Source organism: Lutjanus erythropterus, chromosome 10, assembly GCF_056507025.1.
Source record: "Lutjanus erythropterus isolate fLutEry1 chromosome 10, fLutEry1.hap2, whole genome shotgun sequence".
Lineage (NCBI taxonomy): Eukaryota > Metazoa > Chordata > Actinopteri > Lutjaniformes > Lutjanidae > Lutjanus > Lutjanus erythropterus.
The window spans coordinates 25,561,784-25,589,736 of record NC_139326.1 but is presented as its reverse complement, the minus strand read 5'-3'; the positions used below and the strand labels follow the sequence as shown (position 1 = coordinate 25,589,736).

The 27,953-nt window shown below is 38.6% G+C and overlaps 3 protein-coding genes across 7 annotated transcripts in view; 2 read left to right on the top strand and 1 right to left on the bottom strand.

Annotated features, from left to right (window-relative positions):
- Nucleotides 1–234: 234 nt before the first annotated feature.
- LOC146320505 (venom plasminogen activator Haly-PA-like) lies at nt 235–1,819 on the top strand. The gene is made up of 3 exons (XM_084729566.1): nt 235–546; nt 714–876; nt 1,273–1,819. Exons 1-3 carry the CDS (start codon nt 504–506, stop codon nt 1,559–1,561), a joined length of 495 nt encoding a protein of 164 aa, XP_084585692.1. The 5' UTR covers nt 235–503; the 3' UTR covers nt 1,562–1,819.
- A 3,298-nt stretch (nt 1,820–5,117) lies between these two features.
- Nucleotides 5,118–16,336, bottom strand: naa35 (N-alpha-acetyltransferase 35, NatC auxiliary subunit). The gene is made up of 23 exons (XM_084728780.1): nt 16,180–16,336; nt 14,010–14,138; nt 13,863–13,896; nt 13,420–13,534; nt 13,173–13,247; nt 12,555–12,722; nt 12,191–12,257; nt 11,996–12,039; nt 11,838–11,888; nt 11,272–11,355; nt 10,053–10,167; nt 9,402–9,580; nt 9,202–9,261; nt 8,982–9,088; nt 8,730–8,796; nt 8,364–8,462; nt 7,961–8,139; nt 7,709–7,845; nt 6,927–6,994; nt 6,693–6,833; nt 6,375–6,497; nt 5,954–6,034; nt 5,118–5,869 (listed from the first exon to the last, which is right to left on the bottom strand). The coding sequence occupies exons 2-23, from the start codon at nt 14,128–14,130 to the stop codon at nt 5,810–5,812; spliced, it is 2,175 nt and encodes a 724-aa protein (XP_084584906.1). The 5' UTR covers nt 14,131–14,138; nt 16,180–16,336; the 3' UTR covers nt 5,118–5,809.
- Nucleotides 16,337–18,046: 1,710 nt separating this feature from the next.
- Nucleotides 18,047–27,953, top strand: part of agtpbp1 (ATP/GTP binding carboxypeptidase 1) — a 38,505-nt gene continuing 28,598 nt past the window's right edge. For 3 of the 5 annotated variants that reach the window (XM_084728777.1, XM_084728775.1, XM_084728779.1), the window contains exons 1-3: nt 18,047–18,202; nt 20,994–21,052; nt 22,587–22,717. In XM_084728777.1, coding sequence (XP_084584903.1) covers nt 21,021–21,052; nt 22,587–22,717 — 163 coding nt within the window. In that variant the 5' untranslated portion in view covers nt 18,047–18,202; nt 20,994–21,020. Of the gene's footprint in view, nt 18,203–18,557; nt 18,580–20,993; nt 21,053–21,109; nt 21,757–22,586; nt 22,718–27,953 lie in introns of those variants that run through there. The other 2 variants (XM_084728776.1, XM_084728778.1) reach the window with 2 other exon arrangements.

Sequence of the window (27,953 nt, the reverse complement as noted above, 5' to 3'; positions counted from 1 at the left end):
CACAACTTGACCTGCTTCCAAGGTGCATGGAGAAGAAAAAAAAGGGATGAAAATGTAAAACTGCAGTAACACTTGCAATATGTTCTATATCCTGCCAGTGTTTCTGGACTTTTTACCTCTCTAGTAAATATGGAAGCCAAGATGCTGTAAAGGAAACATTAAATACAGATATTTGGGAGAAAATAAACTTTTTTTGACGTACAAAATAGACACTAGAACAGAGGTGCTCTGACCTGGCTCTTCAGGTTCAGTGGAATTCATGCATAGTGTCTGCACAGTTCTGTAATGAAGTCCTTTATCTTCATCCCAAATGTTTGCTGTCCCAGCTCCACAGTTCATTTGATTTCCATATTAGGTGCACAATGAAACGGCTACTTCCAGTGCGCTGATGCCCTCCTATACCTTTGTAACACATCATTGTTGGCAGCAGTCGATAAGAAAAAATGCTCATTATAAAAGGATGACACATCGAGACACCTGAAGTCGTCTCTGTCAGAGGAACCATGAAGAGGCTCTGCTGCTTCGTCTTTGTTTTGGGGCTCACTGGTGAGTTTTTTCCTTCCAGCTGCTTTTTTTCCTGCATGTAATTTTCTGATAGAAAACTTAACAAGCAAAAGTTACAAGTAAAAATAAAAGTAAGTTGGGATATTAAAGGAAAGGAAGCTTGAGTTTGATGTGTTCAGTGTGTGATCTGCTCTTCTTCCACTTTTCAGGTGCTGCATCTGAGGCCATTGAGAAGAGGATTGTTGGGGGTACGTCCTGTAACAAGGAGAGGGGGTACCATGTCCAGGTCGAGTCTGTCCAGGGGGGGAAGAAGTGTGGAGGCTCTCTGCTCAACACCCGCTGGGTCCTCACTGCTTCTCACTGTGCAGAACAGTAAGAGACATCCACACTGTATCCCATATGATGCTGTTTAAGATTTGTTTCTTACATAAGTGACTGAAAATTGATTCCCTTTGACATCTATACTGTAAAATACTGACGGCAAATCAAAATATTGATGCATTAATATGTGAGTAGCACATTCCCAACATTTATTTGACAGCTTTAGTTACTAGTTTTTGCACACAAAACATGAAAATGTGCAAGCAGGGAGGGAGGATTTTTTTTAAAATCTCACTTTATTGTTATTATGTATGAAAGTGAACTCAAAGCATTGCTGTAAAAGAGCTTAGTGCTCAGTCAAATTTCCCTGGATAAACATTGGTTAGATATATTTGATTCACGTCAGTCTCCTTACAATAAGTTGTTTTCTTTTCCTTATTTTTGCAGGCTTGTGACAGTGAAGGTCGGCATGAACGCTGGCTTTTTGATAAATGCCCATGCTTTCGTTAAAAAAAAGCTGACACAAAATACACAAAAAATTGACCCCAAGCAACAGTTTACCTTCAAAGATGAGGAAGGGCGTTCCCATGACATCATGCTCATAAAACTGAATAAAGATGTGTTTGCTAAACTCCCCACCATCGAGCTCCCTCCTACCGGCTGTACCAGACCAGAGGAGAAACAGCAGGTGCAGATTGGAGGCTGGGGAGCAGAGAAGCCCAAAGCAAGTGAGTAACACCAAAACACTTTAGATTCAGGTTTTTAAAACAGAATTCACTTGTCTAATGTTTTGTTTTAAATCCCCAGAGGCCAGACCCCCCATGAAGTTGAAGTGTGCCACTACATTTATGAGCAAATGTGGTGATAATGATAAACCAGGCAACAACTACCACAGTGATGAAACTACCACAATGTGTGCCTTTAGACCTGGTGTGGAGGCCTGCTATGTAAGCAAACTGTTTTATTTAATATTTGGTCACAGTTTACTTTAACACAAGCAGTACTTTGTGTCAAATAAGACAATAACATGAAATGATATGCTGTTTATTAGACATTATTAGGCTCTTTACTACACTCTTATTATACTTTATTATAGGTTAATTAGATAAACATTACAACAGAAGTGTGCTGTAAACTAAAGTACATTGTTTCCCACTGTTAGACCCTAATTAGTCTTTATTACAGGTCAAAGACTTTAGTTTACAATACAGCCCTGTTTTGTTGTATCACAAATTACCCACTAATAAAGTCTGATAAATGTCTAACAGTGAGAAATTATACAATTTATTTTGCAGAGCGGTTGTGTTGTAATGTGTCCCTAATTACACTCTAACAAAATCCTAGTCTAATAAAGGGTCTAATGCTGTCTGATAATTTTTTTTTTTTTTTTTGTTTTTGACTAATGTGATACAACATACAGCTTGTTTCATGTTTCTGTACTGCAAAATAAAGTGTGACCAATAACTTTTATTATCTAACTTTGTGTCATGATGTGAAATGATGACACTTGTGATTTCTTTCTTCCAGGGTGATGCAGGTTCAGCTGTGGAGTATAATAAACTCTTACATGGGATTATTGTCAGCAACCCAGTTGATACTTGTGCAAAGACAGTTGTAATGCTGGACATCTGTTACTACAGGGACTGGATTGATAAAATCATGCAGGAAAATTCATGAGTAAACCTCACAAGTTAATACAGAATAACATGTTTGTTTTAAATATCTCACATCTATTATATTTCTAATCATAGTCACCTGCCTTATTAATTTAGGAGGTATCCAGATCCTTTACTGAAATAAAAGTACTAACACCACACTGCAAAAATACTCTGTTACAATGAAAAGTCCTGTACTGTAAAAGCCTAATCAGGAAAATGTACTTTAAGTATTATGAGCAAAAGTTTTCAATATTTCCCTCTGAGATGCAGTGGAGTAGAAGTAGAAAGTTGCATGAAAAGAAAAGACCTCAGTGAGATGAAGGAGCCTCAAATTTATGTAAAGTTAGCTAGTTAAAATTAAATGGTTTTTATTGAGGCATTTACAACAATTATATTAGTGCATTTAGGGCGGCTGTGTTATTTAGATCTCTTTCTTTAGAAATATGATTGTGAGCCATATTTAATTAAATACTTGTTTTCTGTAAAAGTGGATTTCTTGCATAAATAAAAAGATGTGATCACTCAGAGTTCATGTGTTATCTGTTATCTCTTAACAGTGTATTTGAATGTCAAATGTCTGATGTCCATAAGAGTTTGTCTCCTTTTAAATTCTGGTTGTTCTGTCACTTTACTCGGGTGCAGCCATACAATTTATACAGAACATAGCAACTTTCTTGTACTGTAAAAACATGGTCATCTCTGTAGATATAAATGGCAGATTATAACAAAAACAATGATTTTTATTTTCAGTTCATTAGACACTAATTAAAACATGTAACATCTGCATATACTGTAGGAAAGCAACAATGGCCACACTTGACCCTTACAGTATCATCACTGACTATATTAGTTTAACAAAATGCTTAAAGCACATGCCAGTTTCTGAATGGGTTTCTGAAAAGTGCCAAGAACAGACCAAGAGTTGTGCGTCTCACTGCAGGGTGGCGCTATTGGACATGTTAAAGAATGTAAAATCACACTTGATTAAACTGTGTCTTGGACAACTCATATAAATAATACGGTTGCTAAAATGAGAATAAGTCTTTTACTTTTTAACAGAGAGCAATTGAACAAGTCATGTAGTCTTTTGTTTAAAACTTTTCTGGCATGAACTCAAACAATGCTTTAATGTACACTAGAGTATTATCCAGTTCTTTATTCTATATTTGATTTTCATACATTTTGAACATTATTATTTGCTTTAAACATTTACCATTTAACCTGTGACCTGTGTGAGAGGACACTTTTCCTCACACACAGGGAGAGACACTATTTCTTGAGATTCAGGAGAAAAACTTGGATCCATGATACAAAGAATACAAGTTCTCATATGTAACAGCAAAGATGGGTGAATATAGCTGAGTGAATAATGAGCTTCGTCTGTCCAAGTGGACAGTGTTGAATGTCCCATGCACAAGGTCCTTTGTGACTGCAGCTCGTACTTCAGGTGAGCTTTTTATCAGGTGTTAATGCTGCTTAATTTATTACACTAGTATCTATTTTAAAAAGGTTGTGTCCAGCGGCCTAAAAATGTGAAGTCGACTGCGTTTGAAAAGACATGTTGAAATAGTTTTATAATGACTCAAAACGAACTATTCAAATAAACCTCATGTGTTGGTGTAGGTCAGACTGGCTTTTTTGAGTCCAGAATACAGATCACATGGCAAACATCGAACTGGTGAAGGCAAGTATAGAGTGCTGACCAACTCTCCTCATGACAATAGAGGCCATAGTTGACATCCAAACACAGAAGTTCCCTCTCTCTGCAACCCTCCGGCCTGTCCACACCTGCCCTCTGCCATCCTGTTAGTTGTTGCAGGCCAGAGTCGCAGGAGACCCACCAACGCCTCAGACCTTACGATGTCCATGCTGACCACTGGGTCAGTATAGTTAACAATGAGCAGGAGGCTCCGCAGGACTACCATGGGGCATAGAATTAAATTTATTATGTAATTTAATTACATGTAACTGGTTTGATGTTCAGATAAAGTAGATAAAGTAGGACCACCTACTCCTGAACACTGCAGGTAGGTAAGCCTTGTTTTTAGCCTGGCAGTTGCTGATGACTTGTGGCTTCTACTGGCTGGTTCAGAGGAGTGAGGGGTCAGCAGTCATTATCAGTTATGTATAGGTTTAATAAAGGTCTTTCAGTGTTTTTCAAAAATTGTGAATCACTGCAACCATAAGAGTTACTCACACATACAGTCGTATGATTGGCTGCGGACAAGCTCCAGCTGCCTTGGTAACTCGCATACACATCGCATGATCTCCTCCATGTTTACGCCTGACGGAGATACAAATACCTATTTTTCCTCTGGTACTATTTATCCATCTACATCGTTTTTGTGTGAGTTACCAAGTTTTGGAGATATCTGCCTCCTCTCAAATATAATGTAAGGAGATGGCACTCAGCATTTGAAAACATTTTTAAAAACTCAGCAATATCTCTTTCCAGAATTTATGACCCAGTTGCTCGAGATAATCCACAGACCTTGTTGCGAGCAGTTTCATAACGTTCATCAAAGAAAATCATCCCATCATGAAACCTCTGTAGCAAATTTACCTGTTAGTATCAAAAACATACAAATCTAGAGAAAAGGTTTTTAAGTTTTAACTAAAAAAAGTCATATAGAGTGCCCTAAATAGATTTTATTGCTTGAAAACAAGAAATTTAATCTAACTTTTCCAGCAAAGACATGTTTTATTGTATTCTTGGGATGTGTGACAGCTGGAGCTTTTCAGTCCTCTGGAGTTGTTGGTATCAGCTAAAGGAAGCAGTGCAGATGGTTCCTTGTCCTGGAGAGTGCCTCTACTGTCCCACTGCAGTTAACTGTGAGTTTGGGAATCTCTAAAATCAAATGACACTGGTGGTGTACAAGGCATGACAGGATACTGCTGTCTTTTCAAGATGAACATTTTCATTCAGATAAGCACATAAATACATAGAAAGGTTTTATATGTTTGAATGATATGCACCCGTTGTCATTACAGCTGTTCTAGAGGCCGCTTATAAAAATTCCCATTGGCCAGTTCTTTACGCAAAAGCACCTCAACTTGTGTCTGACCCACACACTCACACACACTCGCACACACACAGATGCAGATGTGAATATTGTCACTCTTTCAGGTCCAGTTGTGAGTTCTCTGGTCTGGTTTCTTGTGTCACATCGTTCATTTGGGTGAAAAAAAGAATCGGGTGTATCAAACACTCCTTTACAGTCAGGTGCATCACACACACTTTGTTCAGACATGGACAAGGGTGCTGTCTTTATGGCTGATGGTCTTCATGATAATACTCTCGTATCAACCTGCGCTGCAGAGCAGAATCAGATGATCTTGACCACAGGAAAGTACTTGTGAGCTGAGAAGTCAAATTCTGGGAGCACCTGTTGATGTTGAAAACACATGTACATTAAAATACATTAATCGATTCTACCGATGATAATCCAGGGTGCGTTTCATTTAATTACCTTGGTCTCCTTCTTGTGCCCGCCAGCCAAGAGCTTCATGACTACAATGTTTGGCTTGGCCACCTTCAGTATACGGTTCACCTGTTATCAATCATAAAATGGTTATTTACATGTGAGACCAATGGAAAAGTTAAAAAAAAGAGTCAAAAACAATCAAACCATTTAAAGGGACAGCTTCCCTGCTGGTACTACTACACAGACTGTCAGTAAGTACCTCATACAAGACCATACTGTATCAAATAATCTGAACTAATACAGCAGAAACACATTGTCAATTGATTTACCAAGAAGTAGCACAGGTGTAGATGAGAATTTTTTCAGGAGCAGATAATTTTCTTAGCAAATGAAAATCGAACATAAAGAAAAATATACGTTTCCGCTAAGAGCGGGCATTTATTTTACAAAATCAAAATTTCCTGACCTCAGGGTCTGGACTGGGCACATTTTCTAAGATGAGCTTGGCTTGCTGGAAGTGTTTGCTGGCAGCCAGGTAGAGGTCAGCGGAGCCTGGTGGAGGATTGTACTTCTTTAGATCAGACATCTCCTAGAGAGGGTGACAAAGGCAACATCAGAGAGAGCGGAAAAAAATGGAGTGCAAGTGAGACAAAGGGCAAAAAGGAAATTCTTCAAAAAAGGAAAGATAAAAAAAGATGGTAACAGGAAAATGGGGGTAATTAAAAGAGGAAGTGAAGGGTGGAAGAAGAAAGACAAGAATAATGTGTACAGTCTGCTTTGTTACCTTGAACTGGATGTAGTGCACAGGTGGGGGGGTGACCACACTATTGAAGGGGGCAAAGCGATGCTCATAGCGAACCTGCTCGCTGTCCAACTCAAACTGAGGCTTACGCACCTTCCCGTCCATATCCAAAGCTACCATAGTCTGAGGAGAGAAAAGATGGACAATGCTGCAGTGTGTGTCTGTTGGTCAATTAAGAGAGACAGAGTCAAAATGGGGTCTGTACTTATGTCCTACTTTGTACATGCCGGCACACATGTTCTGGTATGCTTGACTCATGGTAATCTCCTTGCTGAGAGGACGGACTGTGGAGGAAACACAGACATAACATCATTAAGACAAACACCTGCAGAAAACAAACTTCCACATTTAATGACAAATTTGTGCAGACTGTAGCCAGTATCCAGGATAAAGGCATATTACTTATGAAACTGTATGTTAATTAACTTCCACCTAGCTAACGTTAGCTACCTGGTATTTTAATTAGAACAGGCTTGTGTTTCTTACTGTTTGCTTGCAGTTTCTGAGCCAACATAAACTGTATCTGCAAGCATCATTTAACCTTGTTGATGCAAGATAGTTTTTTTTTTTTGCTTGTTTCTTACTATTTTTTTTTTTACAGCACAGTCACAAAATAATAACAGATTAGTAAAGTCATTCTCTTTTTTTACCATTGAATATGGTGTTATTAATGATTAATATGATAATAAGGCCAGGGCACCGGGGCTAGACATGTTTTGTTTTATATTTTCTATGCACGATGCAGGTAATTAGCATCACAATAAACTATGGCAAGTCTGTGACTATTTTGGATTTTCTTTTTTCTTTTACCTGATAATGAGCTAATTATGCTAATTGCCCAGCATGCAACTTTTAGCACCTGACTACTAGGCTTATAGATGACATTTCAAGTTCATTAGGAGACACCAGTTCGGAGTCCAAGAAATTTCCAGTAGGCTATATGGTGTGGTCACACTCTAAGAATTCATCTCTGCCACGTACGCTACCACACAACGTACCTTTTTTCTTCTTCTTGGTCTTTTTGCTGCTGCGTCCTTTCAGCTGCTCCTCCAGAATCCGCTCCTCTGCCATCTGAGAGGAGTCGGCTCTGCTAAGAGTGGACATCAACCAGGCGTACAGGAACTCTGACAAGTACCTGCAGTCCAAAACAAACACATTTATTCACGGAAAAGGGCACCTGTAGAGAGATCTGATTGTGTGTGCTTGAACTCTGAGTTTGTGTATACCGTATACCATATATATGCTCTCACCAGTAGATGTAGTAGTATTCGTGCATGCTGTACAGCTCCAGCTCAAAGCCGCTCAGCAGGTACTGGATCATGATCCTCAGGTTGTGGTAGAGGATCCAGGTGCCAAGACAGGCAAGATGCTGTCGCTGAGGCTCAAGTTTCATCAGCAAGCTATGTAAGGCTGCATCTACCTTCTCAGCCTGTAAGAAGAATTTAGTAGTTGGTTTCTAAATTCTAAAATCACAGCTGCTCCCAAAGTTGGTGAAAGAAAACTCCAACAAAGAGATATGGTGCAGTGGCTTCATTAATATGTAACTTGAATGTTCTGCCTATCTCGTGCTGTGCATAATACAAAAACAGTGGAGGTGTGCCTTACATCATAAAGAAAAAAAGGAATATGACAGATGAAAGTGTTGCAGTTTACCTCATCCTGCAGCGTGGCAAACTCTTCCAGAATGTGACCCAGCTTGTCTCTCTGCCGGGCTCGGTTGTGTCCGTGGATCTGGATCAGACTGCAGAATGGCTGCAGGGAGAATTGACAAAACAAATACGTAAATAAACACAAAGCCACAAAGCTTATAATGCGTGCCTTTCATGTCATGATCAAAGGCTGCACATCATGTTTCTGAGTGCTGTAATTGGCTCACAGACCGCACTTTGAGAACTTTTTACTGAACTCCTCAAACAGACATGGTGAAGTGAAAACTGCCCATAAGGTTCACTGAGCAACTGGGGTGTGAGAATGCACCACAGGTCCAGACTATAATTTTGAACAGTAAAGGTCACATACCCTGGAACAGTGCGTAACAAATGAGTCAATGTAGTCCTTGGCCTGGTGGTTGTTGAATAGACAACACCTGGAGAGAGACAAATACAAACATGATACACACAAAAGAAGCATCTGAAGGCAAAATAAGCACCAAAGCTCAAAATAAGGTCCAAACCATTCCTTAACTGACTTAAATAAATAATGTTATAACTTGAACGACATTAGATGATTCACATGTCGAGGGTTTAATCATTTAAGCAATGGCAGACTTACTTGTAGGAGAGGACAGGTGGGCTCACAAAGTATCTCAGAGCATCTTTAATCATGTCCTGCATCAGGTGGGTCCCAAACACTTTCTTATTATCTATCAGGAACGTTGTCTGTATTTAGGAAAACAACATGTTTAGCTCAAACTGATATTTTTTTAATGACAACATCATATGATATGATCTAAAGATTTTGTAAATTATTAAAATGGCAATTATTAACTTACCTGAAGAAGTGATCTGGAGAGGACACAGGGAGACTGCTCACTGAACTCACAGAAGAAGTCCTGTGAAAAACACAAACACAGTGTTATTATGCCTTTCATTTATAATGTATAAGAAAGCAAATGTATGTATGGGATGAGAAGTTACTTAAAAATTGGTACATAAATATAACTATCTGAAGTAGATCTGGAAATGTGTCTACCAGTATGCCGTGCAGGTTGGTGGTGTTGATCACATCACAGACCGTCTTGATGCGTTCGATGAGTTTGCCAAAGTAAGCCACCATGTCCTCTCTCTTAATGATCTTGGCGTAGCGAGGAAAGGTGGGTGGCAGCAGTCTCTGGTTTACCAGGGGCTCAAAGCCCATCATGATGGGGTGGTCTGCAGCGCACACAGAAAGAAAAGGTTAGCACAGGTCACATTTCGTAATTATAAATTAATCTGCCCGGAGAGGCTGTCTCAGCTGAATGTAGCAAAGCGGAGCAAGATAAAAATTAATTGAAGTTATTTTAACTCTAGGTATGGAAATTCGCTGAGGTAGAGGAGGTGTATTTAGTGTGCAGCCTATTGTAAATGTCTGGGCTGCCATGATGACTACTGAACTGGATGGCTGAAGAGCAAGTATGTGTGAAATGTAAGCACAATTTCATGTACGTGGGATAATTATTAATTTAGTTGTCCCAACTAACTTCCAAACTGAATGCTAGGCATGTGCGGTATGTGTGTGTGTGTGTGTGTGTGTGTGTGTGTGTGTGGTCCTTCAAAGCTGCTTGTTTATAAAGTCCTGCCAAACCAAACTATATTTTTGACTCTATGCCTTAAAGGTGTGTGCATGAGAGTGCGTCTGTTTTACCTCCTTTAGTGGTGTCGTTCTGTGACTGGATGCCGTGCTGAATACTGGAATGAATGGCTGATAAGAGGTCTGCTGCCTGAGCAACAAGCTTCTGGGCCTCGCCCACTGAGCTGGTCTGATAAAAACAGAGGAGCGTAAACAAAACCACACATTAAAAACGAAGTAGAAAGAAGAAAATGACCAATTTAACATACAAGTGCCTATAAGTGCACAAGATACTTAAATAAAGTCCTCTTCACTGCTCAGTAACAAGCAGAGGAACATTTTAAAATCCCTGTGACAGGCTAAACCTTTTGGCCCCAAAATCACTGGTCTACTGGATAGCTTATGAACCAGGTTTAAATCGAAACACACTGGACACACGGTGGCAGTAACAAAGCCTGAATATTTATTTGGATTTCTGTGAGGGAGCAATATGGCTTAGATTCTTACAACTGAGACACCACATTTATAAAATACTTAATAGAGAGGATCTAGAAAAATCAAGATCTGGACCTGGTATATTAAGTTTTTATTTCAGCTGGCAGAGCAGATATAGGTCTAAGAACTATTATTAAACTATATAAGTGAGTACGTCCTACATAAAAGAAGTGAAAAAAGTGGAAAAATTAGGGTAACTTTGTAATGTCAATAGGGGAATGGGAAAATGTAAAAGTTAAACAATGGCAATGTCTTGGAGAGAGTTTAAATGAAAAAATATGGTCCGATACTTTGAAACACCAGCACTTAAACAGTCTGGGGTGAGGCAGACAGCACACTGAAGAGGCTGTGGAAGCAAATTATTACCATGTGGATATGCTACTCACAGCTGCTGGAAGAAAATCAGAGCTAACCTGGAAAAACTTTTCAAAATAAAGACTATATATACTTGCGTGAGATGCCACCACAATTCCTCAACTTTTTTAAAGCATACATAGTTAGAATGATATTGGGATACTGATCGCCAGAACAAAAGCCGTTATAAAAAGATGATTATGTCAAGGACCACCATCATTAGAAAAATGGTTTAATGTGATGTATGATATTTTTGTAATGGAAAAAAACAACATTCTTTGAGACTCAAGATAGAACAGATTTCATGTAAAGGTGCATCAGTTGTACTGTAGCCCACCCAGTTCTCTGCTACACACACACTATTTTGTCTATAAGTCTATAACGTAAGATGTTTTGCTGTGAGAGTCATTAATTGTTATTGTCTGATTTTGTGTGTGTGTGTTACCTCTTTCTTGGTGAAGGTTATAAGTGCAGTCAGTAGAAGGCGTGTGAACTTGATTCTATTGAAAAGTGCCAAACACTGCTGATGCTGGAAAAATAAAGCATGAGAACATTAAACAAACTCACATTAGCTATTAATACACATATTTCCTAATTTGTCTTTGAGGCTCCACAAGGCAAGTACAAAGGCTGAATTTAAGTTTTGTTTTGGCCAAGCAGACATAGTCCATTTTTGGATCTGATTTGTTCTCCCTTGATTATTATTATTACTGTTAAATAAAAAGAACAGCTGGAAATTCCAGAGTAGAGTCTCAAAAGGTCATATAAGTCCCACAATCTGATAGACAGATGGAAAACTAATTATAACAGGCAGAGACAGAGAGGGGAGGTTCAAGGTTTGATTTGTAGCTCCAATGTTGGGATATTCAGGTTAATTTATAAGAGCAGTGACAATCTTATTTGCTACTCGTAGTCTTGTGTATTTCATGTTAAAACTGCAAACACTGAAACACAAAAACTTGTGTTTCTGCAGTAAAAACTCCTTAGACATGTAGAAATGACCTGACTTACCTCCAGCTCAACCTCAGGGTTTCGCTGCTCACCCTGTCGACTGCGTGTGCTCTGAGGCAGCAGGAGAGAAACCAATAAACAATGTAACATCCTGCATTTGTAGCAGCAATATTTCAATATTTTAAATATTGTGGCTTAAACTGGCCAACAACAAATACCTTAACTTTCCTCTGCAGTTCATCCTCCACATCTTTCAGCATACCTGGTAGGAAGAAAATATGAAAGAGAGAGATTACATCAGCTAATCTTGTTCCTCTCAACCATCAGAATTAATCTGTAATTGGCTCACTTGTCCAAAGTATACATGAAGCTGTCTATTTAATGAACTATAACAAAATATTTAGTATTTGTACCTGTCACCCGCAGGTCTGTGACATTATTGGCCATCTTGAACCCATAGGTCATTGCCTGGAAATCCTCCTAGAGACAAAAATATGAAGTTAAATTATACACGTAGAAAACTGAATTATTAATAGCCAAGTGCAATTTTAACTTTTTTTTTTCTTTTATCACATTAATGTTTAAATAATACCTGTAGGGCAGAGCAGAAACACCACTGATAAAATGATTACCTGACCCGAAGGGAATGTAAAAACCAAGGTGACTCAAATATTGTCACACACATTTGCACATAAAATAATGGCTTCCATCAGCTTAACTGCAGTATCACAGATACACACACACACGCTGTCAGAAAGACTGTAGAAAGTTGCTAACCTCCTCAAACACAGCAGCCTTGTTGACTTTCTCTCGGGCGATGTCACACACCTTCAGGATACCTAGGGCAAAGGCCTTGAGGGCTGGTTCCTCAATCAGGTCGGGGTTATGGACGTACAGACAGGTGAACACAGTCTGCGCCAGGGAGTGACCCTCCAGCCATGTGATCTTGGAATACACACACACAAAACCATACACACATGAGTACTGGGTTTTCCTGCAGTGGTGCTGATCTAGAATTCAGTGGGCTTCAGTGACTGTAGTGTCAAAACACCTCCATGACTTTTAAATTTTTTATTTTTTCTCATTGTTAGTCCAGTAAAACAGTTGTGTGGTATACCCTACAAACTGACTTGCCAAATTATAAGTATAAATAGAAATGTAAAATACATTTTTTTACAGTTTCCTGTGACTTCCAAGAGAGTTTTCTGTCTGCAACACATCTCTCCAACATTTTAAAAAAAATCCAGTGATCTTGAGTAACTGAATAACTCTATACCAATTCTTTGATATGCATGTGGAGGGGAGCTACCCCTTCATGGGTCAATCAAATGCAAACCTCTACATACATAGTATACACAAAACTCACTGTTTACTGTATGAGAAAGTGAAACTCACCAAACAGCAGAAACAGGTATCTATGATCCCGATGAGTTCAGGAAGACTAAGGTCTTTCACCTTGATGGCACCTTCCTACAAACAACACAAGAGAGTAATGGAAATCATCTAGAACCACATGGTTAATTATACTGTGCATATTGTATAACAAATTCAACTGGACAATGCAATCAGACTTGTTAATTTAAATCAACAAAATTGGGCACTGTTTCAACTGTGCGGTGGATATAGATCAGCGGTACTCTACCTTAATTGCTTGTTCAAAGTTGAGCACTTTCCTGTTGACCTGATTTCCAATCATTCCTGCATCCATCTTAGGATCCATCATCTCTATTGCTGACATGGCCTCAAACAGGCCAAACCTGCCACCAAAGCAGAGCGTTTAGTGTCTGTTTTATGTGTTTACAAAGGTTCAACAAATCTTGGACTGTAAGGACTGATACCAGTGATAATATTTGTAAACTGAACCTATAGCTGATGCATATATCAATACATGCAAGTCAAACATACCAAAAAATTGCAAGGATGTTTTGTTTCAATTAGTCTGTCTTACTGATGATATTAAGTCTCTAAAACATAAATTAGACTTTGGGTATGAAAACTTCCTACTGAAATCAGTGGTTTTTTTGGTGTTTGAGTGACCTGACCCTTCAAAAATGTGAGTCTGCAAAAACATTTTGTGCTACTCACAGTTTGTCATGAAGCAACTCTCCAAGGTTCAACTCTGCATGAATAAAGCATGAGGACAAGGAAAAAGAAAGCGGAACACGTCACCCCCTTTTATAACTGCACGCATACTGTAGGATCCACATTCACAATCACAAGTAGAGCCTGTACCTTTACATGCTCCTTTGAATTCATGTGTAATGTCAACCCAGTTGGCATTGTTCTTCATCTTTTCTGGGATGCCCAGCCCCCAGCCAGCATCATCGTCCTCAACTGCTGACTTCATCACCATGGTGACTACTGTAGAGGAACACAAAGAGAGCCAGGACAAAGTGTTCACAATATTAATATAATGGAAATGTTTGTTTTGGGTCATTTAGGTCATTCGCTGTTCACAAGCTGTCATAAATGGTCCTCTGCCTTAGCCTAGCAAGAGCTGCACAGGTGTAATGAATAACAGTAACGGTGACTCTGATTTGGACATAACAATAAGCCTTACCAGTAAGCCTTCCAAACCAGCACACCTAACTTGAATGAAACCATTATTTGTTTTTAATTAAACCTGTGTTTTAGAAGTCAAACTATCCACAGTAAGAAAACTCTATAAGACAAAACATCTTTACACAATGAAGTGAAAATCTAGCATTACATGATGTGAGCCAGTGAGGTGCCTATGGTTTTGTAACATTGCAAAGGTTAAGCAGTTGGCTGTGTTTACATATATATTAATCATGAACTGAAAAACACAAATTTACAGTACATCCACATAATCATTTATCACATTCTTTCATCTTCCAAATTGTACATTCCAAAGTTGTCAGACACTGTGCTGGTTTATTCATGTAATGCAACCCTTCTGTATATAAACAATAAATAATTGATAAAAAAAAAAAAGTAATGCAATGCAATATGTTGGCTAGATCTATGCACACATAGTGAGCAGTCATGGATGTTATAATCCAGTGTAGTTTTCAGGGCTCAGCCATAAATATAGTTTATTGCCTCCCAGCATTAAACTCCTATTACCGCTTTTTCATGGCATCTAAACATCATGCAAAAACATTATATAGGCAATACTTTGTCAAATTTTACATTATTTACATGTAGATGTGATGATTTGAGAACAAACTCAGATGTCTATTTATATCATCCACGTTACTTGTTAAACATTGATGTTTATACTTGATATCTACTCCTGGAAAACCTGACAGGATGTATATGATGATCACTAGGGCAACAGTGGAGGATTAACATGATGCTCTGTGAACTGACTTGCGAAGCTGAAGTTAGGGCCTAAAAAGGTGTAAACTGCACCCTTGAGTGCACTGGAAAGTTTTAGCCTTTTAAACCAAGAACATGTCAGTAGTCAGTAGTAGATTTCTGTACGACTGATTCGATGAAGTTTAAAAATTAAGAACAAAAAGTCCTTAAGCATGTCATCAGTTCCCTTCCCCTTTGACGCAGTTTTCACCCCCTAAAACCTCCCTCTTCCTCTTTTCTCCCTTTGTTTGGATACAGGAACAACTGGGGAGCTCATGAGGAGAGTCTTCACTCTTCTGGGTCCCACCTGTCTTTCTGCCACCAGCTGACACTATCCATCATCAAACCCCTCCATCCATTCAAACTATCTTCATTTCTCCCCCCATCCCTTCATCCCTCTTCCCACCTCAACCATTACCCCGTCTTTCCTTCCCTTCACCCCTCATACATCATCTAGACACTCCTCCATTTATAGTAATTTGTTAGTAAATTCGTCTTTAACCAAATAATGATGGTATAGCTACATTATAATGTTCTATCTATCAGATATCCTTAAATAATCGTTTACTAATTGAGCTAAGGCAACAACTGCACCCAGTGACATGTATGTGTAAAATGCAAAATCGATTTTACCTCATCACATACAGGTAAAATAATGATAGATTAAACAAGATATTTCTGCATTTCCTTCAGCCTGGCATTGGGAGGCATCTCACTGAGAGAAAGAGGACTCGGCGAACACTTACATGACAAACAAATACACGACAGTAACAGTGAGTAACAGTCCTTCAGCTTATTTGAGTTGACCTAAATTTCTACGGTTAACAAAAACAGACAAAAACAAGAAGAGCAGTTCACGTAAGTCATGCATGGTACTAAAAGATATGAGATGACATGTTAGCTAGCTATCACCAACGTCAAAGTAGCATTTAACACCGTGTGCTAACAAGCTAATGTTGCTGTTTTCTGAGAATAAAAGCCTGAACATCTTCAGTTTAACGGCTTATTCAATTTGATCGGGCTTACGAAGCACGAATAATGTCATCACTAAGCCATATTTTAATTGTAAATTAACACTTACCTTAGTATTTGTATTGATCATGAAGCTAATAAAGATCTCTTCAAAAGACTGTACAGAATGGCGCATAGATTGGACGTCACAGGTCACTGTAAACCTGGGAAATGTAGTCTTTACGTGTCACGATCGAGCCCAAGCCACCGATCAACTGTTAATAACTTAGAATATGTTCTGTATAGGTATAAATCTATATGATTATTATATTTTGGTGAAGGTTAGATAGCACTTGCCGGTGCCAACCTCCTCCTAACTCTCGCGAGATTTGTACGCTAGTTAAGATTTAGGGATGTTTTGAGACAGAATGGGTCAGGGAAAGATAATGGTAAACAATAGGGTCTTTCGAGATGAACTGCGCCTCGCCTGGAAAGTAAACGAGATCAGGCGGCCGCAGCACGACGTCGAGACGAAAATCTGCAGCCAAGTCAGACACTTTTCAACAGACTTAAAAGAGTGTAGAGGAAGCGACACTAAAATCCTGTTAGGTTACCTGTCGTCTGCAGACCACGTTCATAGCTGAATAAATGCAGTGCGTTCTTGATCGCTGATTGAAGTAAAAATAGAATAGATCCCCCTTCTGACACATGTAACATGTTTTTTTTTATTTACCTTGTAAAGCACTTTGTAACTGTTCTTTTGATAAGTCATATTAAACTTCATTGCACAACATCAGACTAAAATATCCAGCGTTAAATATTACAATTACACATAAAATTAGTGTTTTACAGAGCATGTACAGAACAATCAGACTGTCAGGTCATCGGTCAGGTGACAGCCAGGTATTTGCCGTCAGTGGAGAGCAACTGTGGCGCCTGGCTCTAAGAACTGCAGCCACCTCGATCTCGTGAGGTTATCGTTTCCCACGTGTGCATGACCTCAGAGCAAGTCGGACACAAACCGGCATGCACTGTGCGGCGATTGCCGGTGATCGATTCTGCGCAGTCCTGGCTCATCGAACGCACCTTATTATAAGTGTGATTCAGATGGCAAGTCTGTGCACCTTAAATAGCTTTCCAAAACAGAGATAGGTTAAGTCATTTACAGTAAGTTCTTTGTACAGAGCATAGGCATTACTGCTTTCTCACACACTGTATGTTCCTTTTGAGAAGGTGCATTTAGTATTTTAATACTTTGGAAACAAATTTTCAGAACAATTAACAAAACAACAATTGATTTATACTCAAGAAACATTTCAGTTGAAGATATTCAACAAAATTGCCGCCAGTAAATAAAAACAAATGAACATGTTTTAGCCTTGAACAATCATCAGTATGTTCTGTTTTTTCCTATTGTCTACATGTCACACATATCTGGACCAACATTGACATACACTTTAAATTTACACTTTTAAACATTATAATTGGGGTTCTGAATAAACCACGTCCACAGATAATGGATACAGTTATTCTGACAGGTAAAATGTTTAGTTTCGTTTGGAAAAAATAATACCTACAAACCATACCGAAGTAGATCAACATACTATGAAACAGGAGATGATTTGTACTAGTGAAGAGTGAGACTACAGTATGTGAAACTCTACACAGCCTACGCTCTACTTGTCATATATATTTCAGTTGTAATTATTGTACCTGTATTGTAAAACTTTATTTTTCTTCTTCTTCTTTTCCGTTTCTTTTTATTAATGTCTCTTATCTTTTGCCTAGTTGTCTGTATATGAGTCGGGGGGGCATGTACCGTAATGTGCTCATTGTCCTGAGTGTGCTATGTGTGTTATTTGCCTGTATTAACTAAATGAACTTTAAAAAACAAGACAAAAAATATCACGTGTAAGTTAAAATAATGACTCTCGCGAGATCTTTCGCGGGTCTGGGTTCCCTTCTCTGAACACGACCAAAGCACACGAATCTTATTCTCGCGATGTTTCCGGGCAGTCCCTGACAGTTGAGCTAGGGGCTGGTCTCATCACAACATCATCAGGGCGTTTCAGGCAACGTTCAAACACTGTAGCAGTCCCCCTTATCGTGGAATTGGTCCTCCCTGAACGGGATAACAGTTCCTTTCCATCCAGGTTCGTAAAATCCTCGTTTTTGTTAGTTTTCTGCAGGCCTATTGCTTTAGCTAACACCGGCTGTGTGCTCTTTATTTAGCATTATTGTTAGCATATTCCAATGGTAGCTAGCCTGCTGCCGCAGACAGACGGCCGTTAATGAGTGACTAGTTCAGCAGGTGCAGCGGACACTAGCCTGAGCTAGTTAGGTTATCTAACTCAGCATCTCGTAAATAAGCCTTGCCTAGCTGTTTACATTGCTAACAGTAGCATACCGACAGTGACTAACCCGAATTTCCCCGCAGGATGAAGTTATGACAGTAGCTCCTCATGTTTTCTGAATGGGTTTTGGAGGCAGCCCTATGGGGTTATTGTGGCCAGGCCACCATCTGTCCCATGTAAGCTGGCCTACTCAACATGTCATCTGTACAGTTGCTTTGGAAAAAGCTTCAGAGAGATTATCCTTAACATAGAAGACCCTTTATGGTCTGATCAATAGCTATCTATGCTCCTCCTCAGCCCATACTGTACATACCGAGGTGTGACCGTAGTGAGATTCTCAGGTGTGTTTATCTGGTTGTGACGGAGGCCTTTTGCAGTCTGACTCTGCAAAATTTGGGGGAAAAATACATTGGCGTTAAGGATACCCAGAACTGTTAAATGTAGAGCTGCCAACATTAAATGATTAGCTGTCAACTATGAAACTAATGGCCAACTGTTTTGATGCTTGACTTGAGTACTTTAAGGAAAAAAATATTTTTCCAGTTTCCTAAATCTGAATAATTTTTGGTTTCTTTTGGGGCTGGGCAATATATGAAGATATCACCTTAGACTTTGGATATTGTCATAATATGATATGGCATAAGTTGAGTCTTGTCGTGGTTTCATTTCAGGCTTCATTAGAGTAAAGTAGTGTAATTTTCTGAACTTGCTTTTACCCACTTAGTCATTATAACCAGTGATTATTATTTATCAAAAAATCTCCTTGTGTTAATATTTTGTGTGTGTGTGTGTTTGGGGGGGGGGGGGGGGGGGGGGTAAACTGACTGTTTTTGGGTTGTGGACAGAACAAGACATTTGATTATGCCATATTGGGCTTTGGGAAACTCGACATTTTTACCATTCTCTTTTATAGACCAAACACCTAATCAAGTAATTGGGAAAATAATTGGCAGATTGATCAATAGTGAAAATAAATGTTAGCTGGAGCCCTAGTTAAAAGCTTAGTTTTAACTGAAAAAGATTTTCAGCATGTTGTGTTGCTTTCTCTTTAAATTGCATTGTTTGTTTTATTGGTTTAAATTTTTGAAGGGACAGTTCACCCTAAAATCAAAGACACATATTTTTCGTCTTAACTGTAGAGCTACCCATCTAGATTGTTTCGGTGTGAGTTGCTGAGATTTGGTGATATTTGCCATAGAGATGTCTGCCCTCTCTTGAATATAATGGAACTAGATGGCATTTGGGTTGTGGTCAAAGCAGCAAAAAAAAAAGTACATTTGAAAAACTCAACAGCCATGTCTCTTTCCCGAAATCATGGTTACTCAGGATAATCCACAGACCTTGCTGTGACCATTGTATATAGGAACTATTTTCTTTTTACAGTTTGCCAGCTGTATCACTATGCAAAAGGATAATCTACTCATGGATGAGAGGCTTGTGCTCGTGACAGCACAGGATGTGAAGATTAATAGTATCCTCCACGGTTCATCCATGAGTTAAATGCACAAATCCTTCTGCATGGTGATGTGGTTAGTTTGTGTAGTCAAGTAGAGAGAAAACAGTTACTACATGAAACAAGGTGTGTTGATTATCATGAGTAACCAGATCGTGATTTGTGGGCAGAAACATTGCTGTTGAGTTTTTCAAAATTTACTTTTGTTTTTGCGTTTTTAGCACCACAAGGTGTGTGTCATCTAGTTTCATATTATATTCAAGAGAAGGCAGACTTCTCTGTGGTCAATATTTCCAAAACTCTGCAACTCGCACCAAAACAATCTTGATGGATAAATGGCACTACAGGTAAGAGGAAAATATATATTTTTGAACAAACTTTATCTAGCACTCGTGATATTGACTGATAGCTTTAAATATATAATATAATACAGCAACATTATTAATGACTCATCTTACCTCAGCCCATAAATGCTCCTGTATTCACTCTGACCTAATCTAAACTTGGGAGACCTGTGGAAATGCAGTACACTCCGCTGTAGTCACTTTCTAGACATTTTTGCTGAATGATGCAGCTTTTTTTTCTTTGAAGTAGGCTTTAGCCCATTTTCATTTGATGTAATACAACTGAACATCAGCATTCCTTTTTTCAAACCTGTGTTCAAATTACTTTGTCTTCAACCCTTTTGTGTCTAGACATTTGAGATCTGCAGCATGTAGGGCAGTGGCAGCCCCCTTTTTTGTGTAAAATCAGTCAGGAGATTCTGTGTATCTGGTAGAAGTCCTGTACTTGTACAGCTAATATGACCCCTCTAGATAGGTTCACTCAATTTACAGGGAGGTAACAAAAACAAGACAGTAAAAGTGCCAATATTCCCTTAAAGGATCACTAATTTCTTACAGATCTAACACACACAATCAGATCAACACCCTAACAGTTATGGATAGTTTACTTTTCTTGTACTGTGGTTTTGACATAGTTGCAAAGCTGACTGGAGCCTCAGATTACAACAGAGGGGGTTCAGTGAGATCTGTTTTGGCACATGGGGCAAAGGTTGATTTTGCTCATTTCTAAAATTGTACATAATGTTTATGCTTGTCCTTTTTTGTCAACAAGGTCTTTTTTTTTCTCTTGCAGACAACATGAAATGTTGATGTGGTAAAAATGAACAAACCCAAAATGGCCACAGAGAAAGGGTGAGTTGCTTTGCTTTTTGAAGGCAGGTAACTGCAATTTAATTTGCATACACAAACACACATGTAAGTTGTGACATGTATGTATCTGTTTTTGTGTGAAAGCTGCTCTGTCACAATCATCTTTTCGTGAATTCTCTCTGAGTGCTTACTTTTACCGTCCCTGATATGAGCCTGCTCTTGTGCTATTTTTACTTTTTAACTGTCTGTTTGTTTTTGCTGTTTATCTGTGTTTGTGCAACACAGCAGATAATTAGTTGGCCTTGCTTTAACCCTTCCATATGTATTTATCATGATGCCTAAAAATAACAACACTCATCATTAATGCAACGGAAACAGGCTTGGGGTTAAAACATTTCAGTGTATTTGTCCTTCAAGTTTGCATCTTTATAATTTGTTCATTCTCTAGTTGATCTCTGTTCATCTGTCTGTCTTCCACAGTGTGTTTATTTAGGCTTTACTTCTCCTGCAGTGTTTTCCTTTGTCCATACTTACATCACTTTATCATTCTTTCCATTTTTTTTTTCATTTTTTTCTTTTTCTGTTTCAGCACACACTCTGTCTGTGTCTGTCTTTATAAGGACATACGAGAAACTCAGCTCCTCTGGGTATAATCAGAGTTTTGATTCCCTCTCCCATGTTTGCCGTTGCTGTACCAACAACTGACCTCTAACCTTGTGTTTCCAGCTGAGCGCCGCTGTGTTAAGGTTATAAGTGGGGGATGGGTCACTGTCCCAAAAATAGTTAAGCACTAGGAGACTGCCTCAGTATTTTAAACATGCATTGCAAATTTGTAATTTTTTTAAGCACTGCACTATGTTACAGAAAATGACATTTTTCATGTTTATTATTACTCTGTTTTTGACTCACTGTGGGCATACAATGGAATTCATGCATAAGAGGGGCTGCTTTATGTTTGTTCTCTAGTGTCACCCAGTGTTAGCTACTTTGGCTCACTTGTGTGATTAAACAGATCCATCCTTGTCTTATAATCCTAGGCACAGAGCAGGAATCATAACACACTTCCACTTACTGTGTTTGTAAATGCAGCTTCATCAATTGGTTGTCAACTATTCATTTGTTTCCAACGGGTTTAATAATTGGTTGATCCATTTGACTAATTTTTTAAGAAGAAAAAGTCAAAATTGTCTGATTTCAGCTCATTAAATGTGAATATTTTTCTGGGTTCTTAAGTCTTCTATGACTGTTAACTGAATATCTTTAGGTTGTAAACAAGTATTCTTGGGTTTTAGGACTTCAGTGATTAACATTTTTTGCCACTTTCAAACATTTTATAGACTGGACAGCTGATCGATAATCAAACAATACAGTTATAATTATAATTGTAATAATTGTTAGTTACAGTCCTGTTATGCTACATGAGCTAGTGATTTGCCCTATCCAGAAGGACTTGAATATTCTTATATATTCTTTCTTCATTTATTCTTTTTCCAAATGCCTATACAGGAATGCATTTCTAAATTAAATTATCCTTTTACATGCAGTCTTCCTAAATGTAAAAATGTGTGTTTTCCAGTGTACCCAGTAACTCCAGGGTAGTTATGCTCCTGGGCCAGCTGGAGAGGATGAATGGAGAGGCCATGGTGAGGGATGTCGAAACAGCAAGACAGATCACTGCAAAGATACTTCATCTCATACAGACACAGGGTGAGAGCAACACACACACACACACACACACACACACACACACACACACACACACACACACACACACACACACACACACACACACACACTCTCATAGACCCAGACCCAGACCAAGGGATGATATATGAGCAGCGCTGCTACCTCTTGGTATTTGCCTCTTTAATGAAGACTTAAATTGCATTGTTGGCAGTGCCTCTTACATGCATAATATTAATGCACTGTGATATGTTACTGTAGTGCCTATTTGTCAAAAATCAACTCACACTTATAATCAAAGGGCTGCTGCAGCACCATGTGCATGTAATGTATACAGGCAAGATGTCCATTGTCCATGCAAAGTTTCTGTTTCATATGGTTTATTTCTCAAAAAACAAAGCAAACAAAGGAACAAAGATATCATGGTTCCTGCATGCCTCTCTTGCTCTGATTAAAAAACCTTAAGGGCCCATCCAGGTGTGTGCTGATCCTGTGCCTGCCTTCCTACTTATATGATCTCAGGTGTCCACAGTTAAGCCAATTTTGGTCAAAATTTTTTTCAATCAAATCAGATTTGGCCATCCAATACAAATATTCAGTGATTTGGGGGTTTTTCTTTGTTTTTGTTTTTTTTTTTGTTTTTTTTTGCTTTTTTTTTGTTTTGTTTTTTTTCACAGTTCAGTGTGCCACACTAGTTTTGTATAGAAAAGGTGAATAAATCTTAAAAATAATAATAATAATAATAATAATACTTAATAAGTTTTTGAGCCCATCAGTGGCAAAACAAACACAAGCAAACGGTCAAGCATCACCTACCCTGTGTGCTCCATCAGTGCACTCTGGTGAAGAGGCTGCTGCAACGTGTCACCTGCGTTTTGATAACTCTTCTCTGCTTTCATCATAGTTTTGTTGTGATTTAGAGACTTCATATGTAAAGTTTACAGTCTGTCACATTGTTGCATCACTCTGTGTACAATGATGCAGCTTGAGCTGAAACTTGTTTACTAACCACTTGTTTCACCTTCTTTCATCAATTAACTACCAGCGCATGCTGTCACTAGGATTTTTTTTAAATAAGTGGTACTCTTTAACCATATCACACACATTTAGGCTATTCTATATGATCTCCTTTTGATAATGCAGTGAGCAATGTAGTATTGCAGGAATGCGTTTCCATTCACTAAGCCTCCCCTGAAAATTTATTGGGCTCTCACTTTGCAAACTAATACAATACACACTAGAATAGAAGATTGGACATACTAACATCTCTGCTCCACACACACATCTATCCACACATCTCCAATAAATATGATGTAACCCACACCATAACACCCCCACACAGTGCCTGGTCAGAGCGGTGATGGTTTCAGGTTGATATTGGCTAACCTGCTTGGCCTTAAGGGCAGACACTGATAGGCACAGGCAGTCTACATGTTAATTTAGAAAGACTGATTATTGTACTGAAGTTGTTGGACTCTCACAGTGGACAGTAAAAAGTACCAGAATTCAGCAGAATATGACTTGACCAACAACAATTCACAGATTTGGGTGTGTTACTCTAGTAATGGCAAATGCAACCTCAAGCTGCTAACCTCAGCAGAAAGGAAAAGCAGGCTACACAAGTCTGGTAAGTTCACTTCTTTTGAAACTCCACATGCTTATTTCATTTTCAAACTTCTAGTGTTCAGTAGAGCTTCAACAATAAGTTGATTAATCAATCAAAAGAAAATTAATTGCCACCTATTTTGATAATGGGTTGATTTTTCAAGCAAACAAATGGCAAATTTTTGCTTGCTCCAGCTTCATAGATGTAAGAATTTTCTAATTGTCTTTGTCATTTATAATAGTAAATGAAAAGTCTGTCAGTCAGGTTAGACAAAAAAACAATTTCAAGTTGTCACTTTGGGCTCTTGGAAATTGTGATGAGCATTTTTCACATTTTTTCCCTGGTCTTCAGTTCCAACCAACATTGACTGAAGTGAGACCACTGGAGGAGATTAATCAGACTTTGCTCAGCTCCCTCTGGAGCCACAAAAGGCTCAATACAACTTTTTTTTCACATGCAGTAGTACTCCCCAATACCTGTAAACTGACTTTGATATGTAAAATCCTGGAGTTCCGTTTTAAAATGTCTTGATGCAAAGCTTTAGCTCATCTACTGAAGTTTATTTATTCATTAAAAACGTGTTCTGTGAAGTGTATGTAAATGGAGATGGGTCAGTCACTGGTAGTCAAAGTGTGGATGGATTGATTCAGTGTCTCCCGATCTGCTTCTCTGATTACTGTTTTGAAAGGAGAGCAGTGAAGAAGATCTGAAGGCATTGTGCTGCATCGCTGTGTAGAACAAACTGAAACATGAGTGTGTTTCTGCTAGCAGGGTTCCTCTCTTTCACTCTGAGGAGATGGGATGAATGAAATATCTGATGCAAACATTGTTGCTCTGTTGCTTTAACAATTAGTTAAGTAATGGATTTGTCAAATGGCCAAAAAGCACAGCAGTCTGGATACTTCTTTATCAAGCAAAAGTGTCAAAATATTCTGTTTAAAACTTCTCAGATGTGAGCATTTCAAGGTATTAATTCATCTTTACACACCTACTTTATTTTTCATCATTATATAGCTGCTGCTTTTTTCAGTTTTACATCATTGTAGATTGTCTTATCTTTGTATTTTGGACTGTTGATCATACAAAACAAGGAAAACAAGTTTTAAAATTGAAATTTGAATTTTTACTACATTGGGGCATTTTGTAGACTATTAATCAGTTTAAGATCAATCAGTTAATTGAACAAAATCAAGTATTGACAGCTGATACTTGCTGCTTAGTCTTAGTCAAGATCCAATTTGTGATTTTTCTACCTGACTAAAAGAAAGGGTGAGTAGACGGTAGAGCCGGGTGATAAAACTATACTGTATCGCTATCATTTTAGATTTTTCGTTATACTGTGATATGTCATAAGTATTGTCTTTTCCTTGTTTTAAAGGCTGCAGCTACAGTAAAGGCATGTAATTTTCTGGACTTACCAGACTGTTCTTCCTATTATTTGCTTTTACCCATCTAGTCATTATATCCACAGATTATTTATCAAAAACCTCATTGTGTTAATGTTTTATTAAAGTACCAGCAGTATTTTTGGAATATCAATATAGATGTATTTGGTTAAAAATATTGTGACATTTGATTTTGTTTAAATTGCCCAGCCCTACTATAAAATCATCATATGTTTGGACTGTTCGACAATTTGTGGTACGTTATTTTAAAGAAAATGTCTAGAAATATCAAGATGTTATTTATAAGTCATATCACCCAGCCCTATTGAAGTGTCATTGCAGGCCACTGTTGGAGTCCAGCTACATGACCGTAGATGTGAACATTTTCCCCATGGGGATGCCAAACCACAGAATCCATATCTGTTTGTAGCTGTTACATTAACTTTGCTGTGGACTGGAGCTAGCAGGTTTCAGTTGGTGGCATTTTCAGTGTGGATTTTTGTGTAAATGAGAACAACTTGTAATCTCTTGAGTCAAGCCTTAGTGGGCTCTTTGTGTGAAGGTCCAGTGTGAACTGAAGAATTCTGCTGTATCATCACCTTGTATTTTGAGCCTGCTGGCAAATTTTTGAACTTGCTTTGAACTTATTCCCTCTCACTTTTCTTGATATTTCCCCTGTTACTTCCGCCGACTTCAAAGGAAACTCATAGTTGGTCCATAATGACTGATAGGTGCAGTGGAAAGGCTTCTGTCTGTGACCCTGTCAATCATGATATATCAGCTGTTCCTCTCTCATCTACTTCTAGGCTGTCTGTCACACCCCGCCTGCAGCCTCAACTTGAAACGTGTATGAGTGTGACGTGGGTAAGGGGAAAGTAGGGGGTCCATGACCCTGTTCACAGTAACTATACACCATGGGACGGACTTTGCTGTGCTCTTGTCTCATGTTCAGAGTATTAAGAGCTTAGAAGGCAGTCAAGACATGCCAAGAAAAAGAACGAGGATGACAGGGAGAGACGAAAGCCAGGAGTAGTGGAGTAACCATAAACTCATCCATCTGATGAAAAGATAAACAAAAACGATATAAAAATTGGAGGAGATTGAGTTTGGTTTAGTGGAAAAATAAATTGCAGGCAGCATCTTTTTCCATTTCTGATTTGCTGTCAGAAACTCTGTGTCTGTTTTCAATTTTTAGAGTACAGCAGCTCTCCTTTTCTTCACAGGGCTGAGTAGAAAAAAGGGGGGGGGGGGGGGGGGGACAAGAGAAAGAGGAGAGGACTCGTGAGCAGAGGTATCCTAAACAGTTGTCAGTTTTCTATAGGGGAGTCGGTGGTTTAGTTTCTGGTAGCTTGTGAGGGGAGGTGCTGATTACTGGGTTCAGAGTGCCCTGCCCCTGAGCCCAGTGTGTTGGTACACATTTGGAGGATTGACAGTTTAGTTCTAGTCTAAGATGGACGGAGAAGGTGCCTTTACACTCTCAGACTCTTAAGCCTTTAGATTCACTGCAGACCTGCACTGTAAACTTTTCAGACTCCACAGGCTGCAAACCTGGGATTCTTTTTACCCAAAGTTTTGATAAACTTTGAGAACTTGTTACAAAATGGAGTACCGCTACACCAGGAGATACTGTCAATCTGTGGTCTCTGCAGAAACACCAGGTAGGGTCCAGAATTATGAAAATATGCTAAAAAGCATACTAGGTCTGGTAATGTATATGTAATCTGTCATTGAAAATCCCCCAAGACATAGATTTTCACAATAGCATAATAGTCCATGAAGGCAATTCAAGGGCAAAATATTTTGAATATTTTACTTCGCTCAGGTGACAATCGGAATAACACTCTGACTTCTACAGCCAATGCAGTTCTTGTTGAGAACTTTTAGCAGTCAGCCTTAGCCGACTGATAACTGTTATCACTAGAAAAGACAAATGATGGGCATTAAATTAAAGGGCAACATTGTGCAGATTGTGCATATCGCAAGTAGCTGTCTATCTGCCTGACTTTTAAGTGGCATCATAAAGATTAATTCTTTTTAGAACACAAATTTCTACAAGCAAAATAAAATCATTGGAGTAAATGGTTAAAAATGCAGCAAATCATTATGACTTATTATTATACTTATTATGACTCTTTGTGTGTAACCATTCATGTTTTTTTTTCTTTTTTAAGGATTAGTGTTGAAATACCATTTTGTTTTGAAGAGCTTTAAAAAGTCTGGCATGACAGTAATGTTTTAAGAGGTCACTGCACTCCAAGGCACTAAAGTG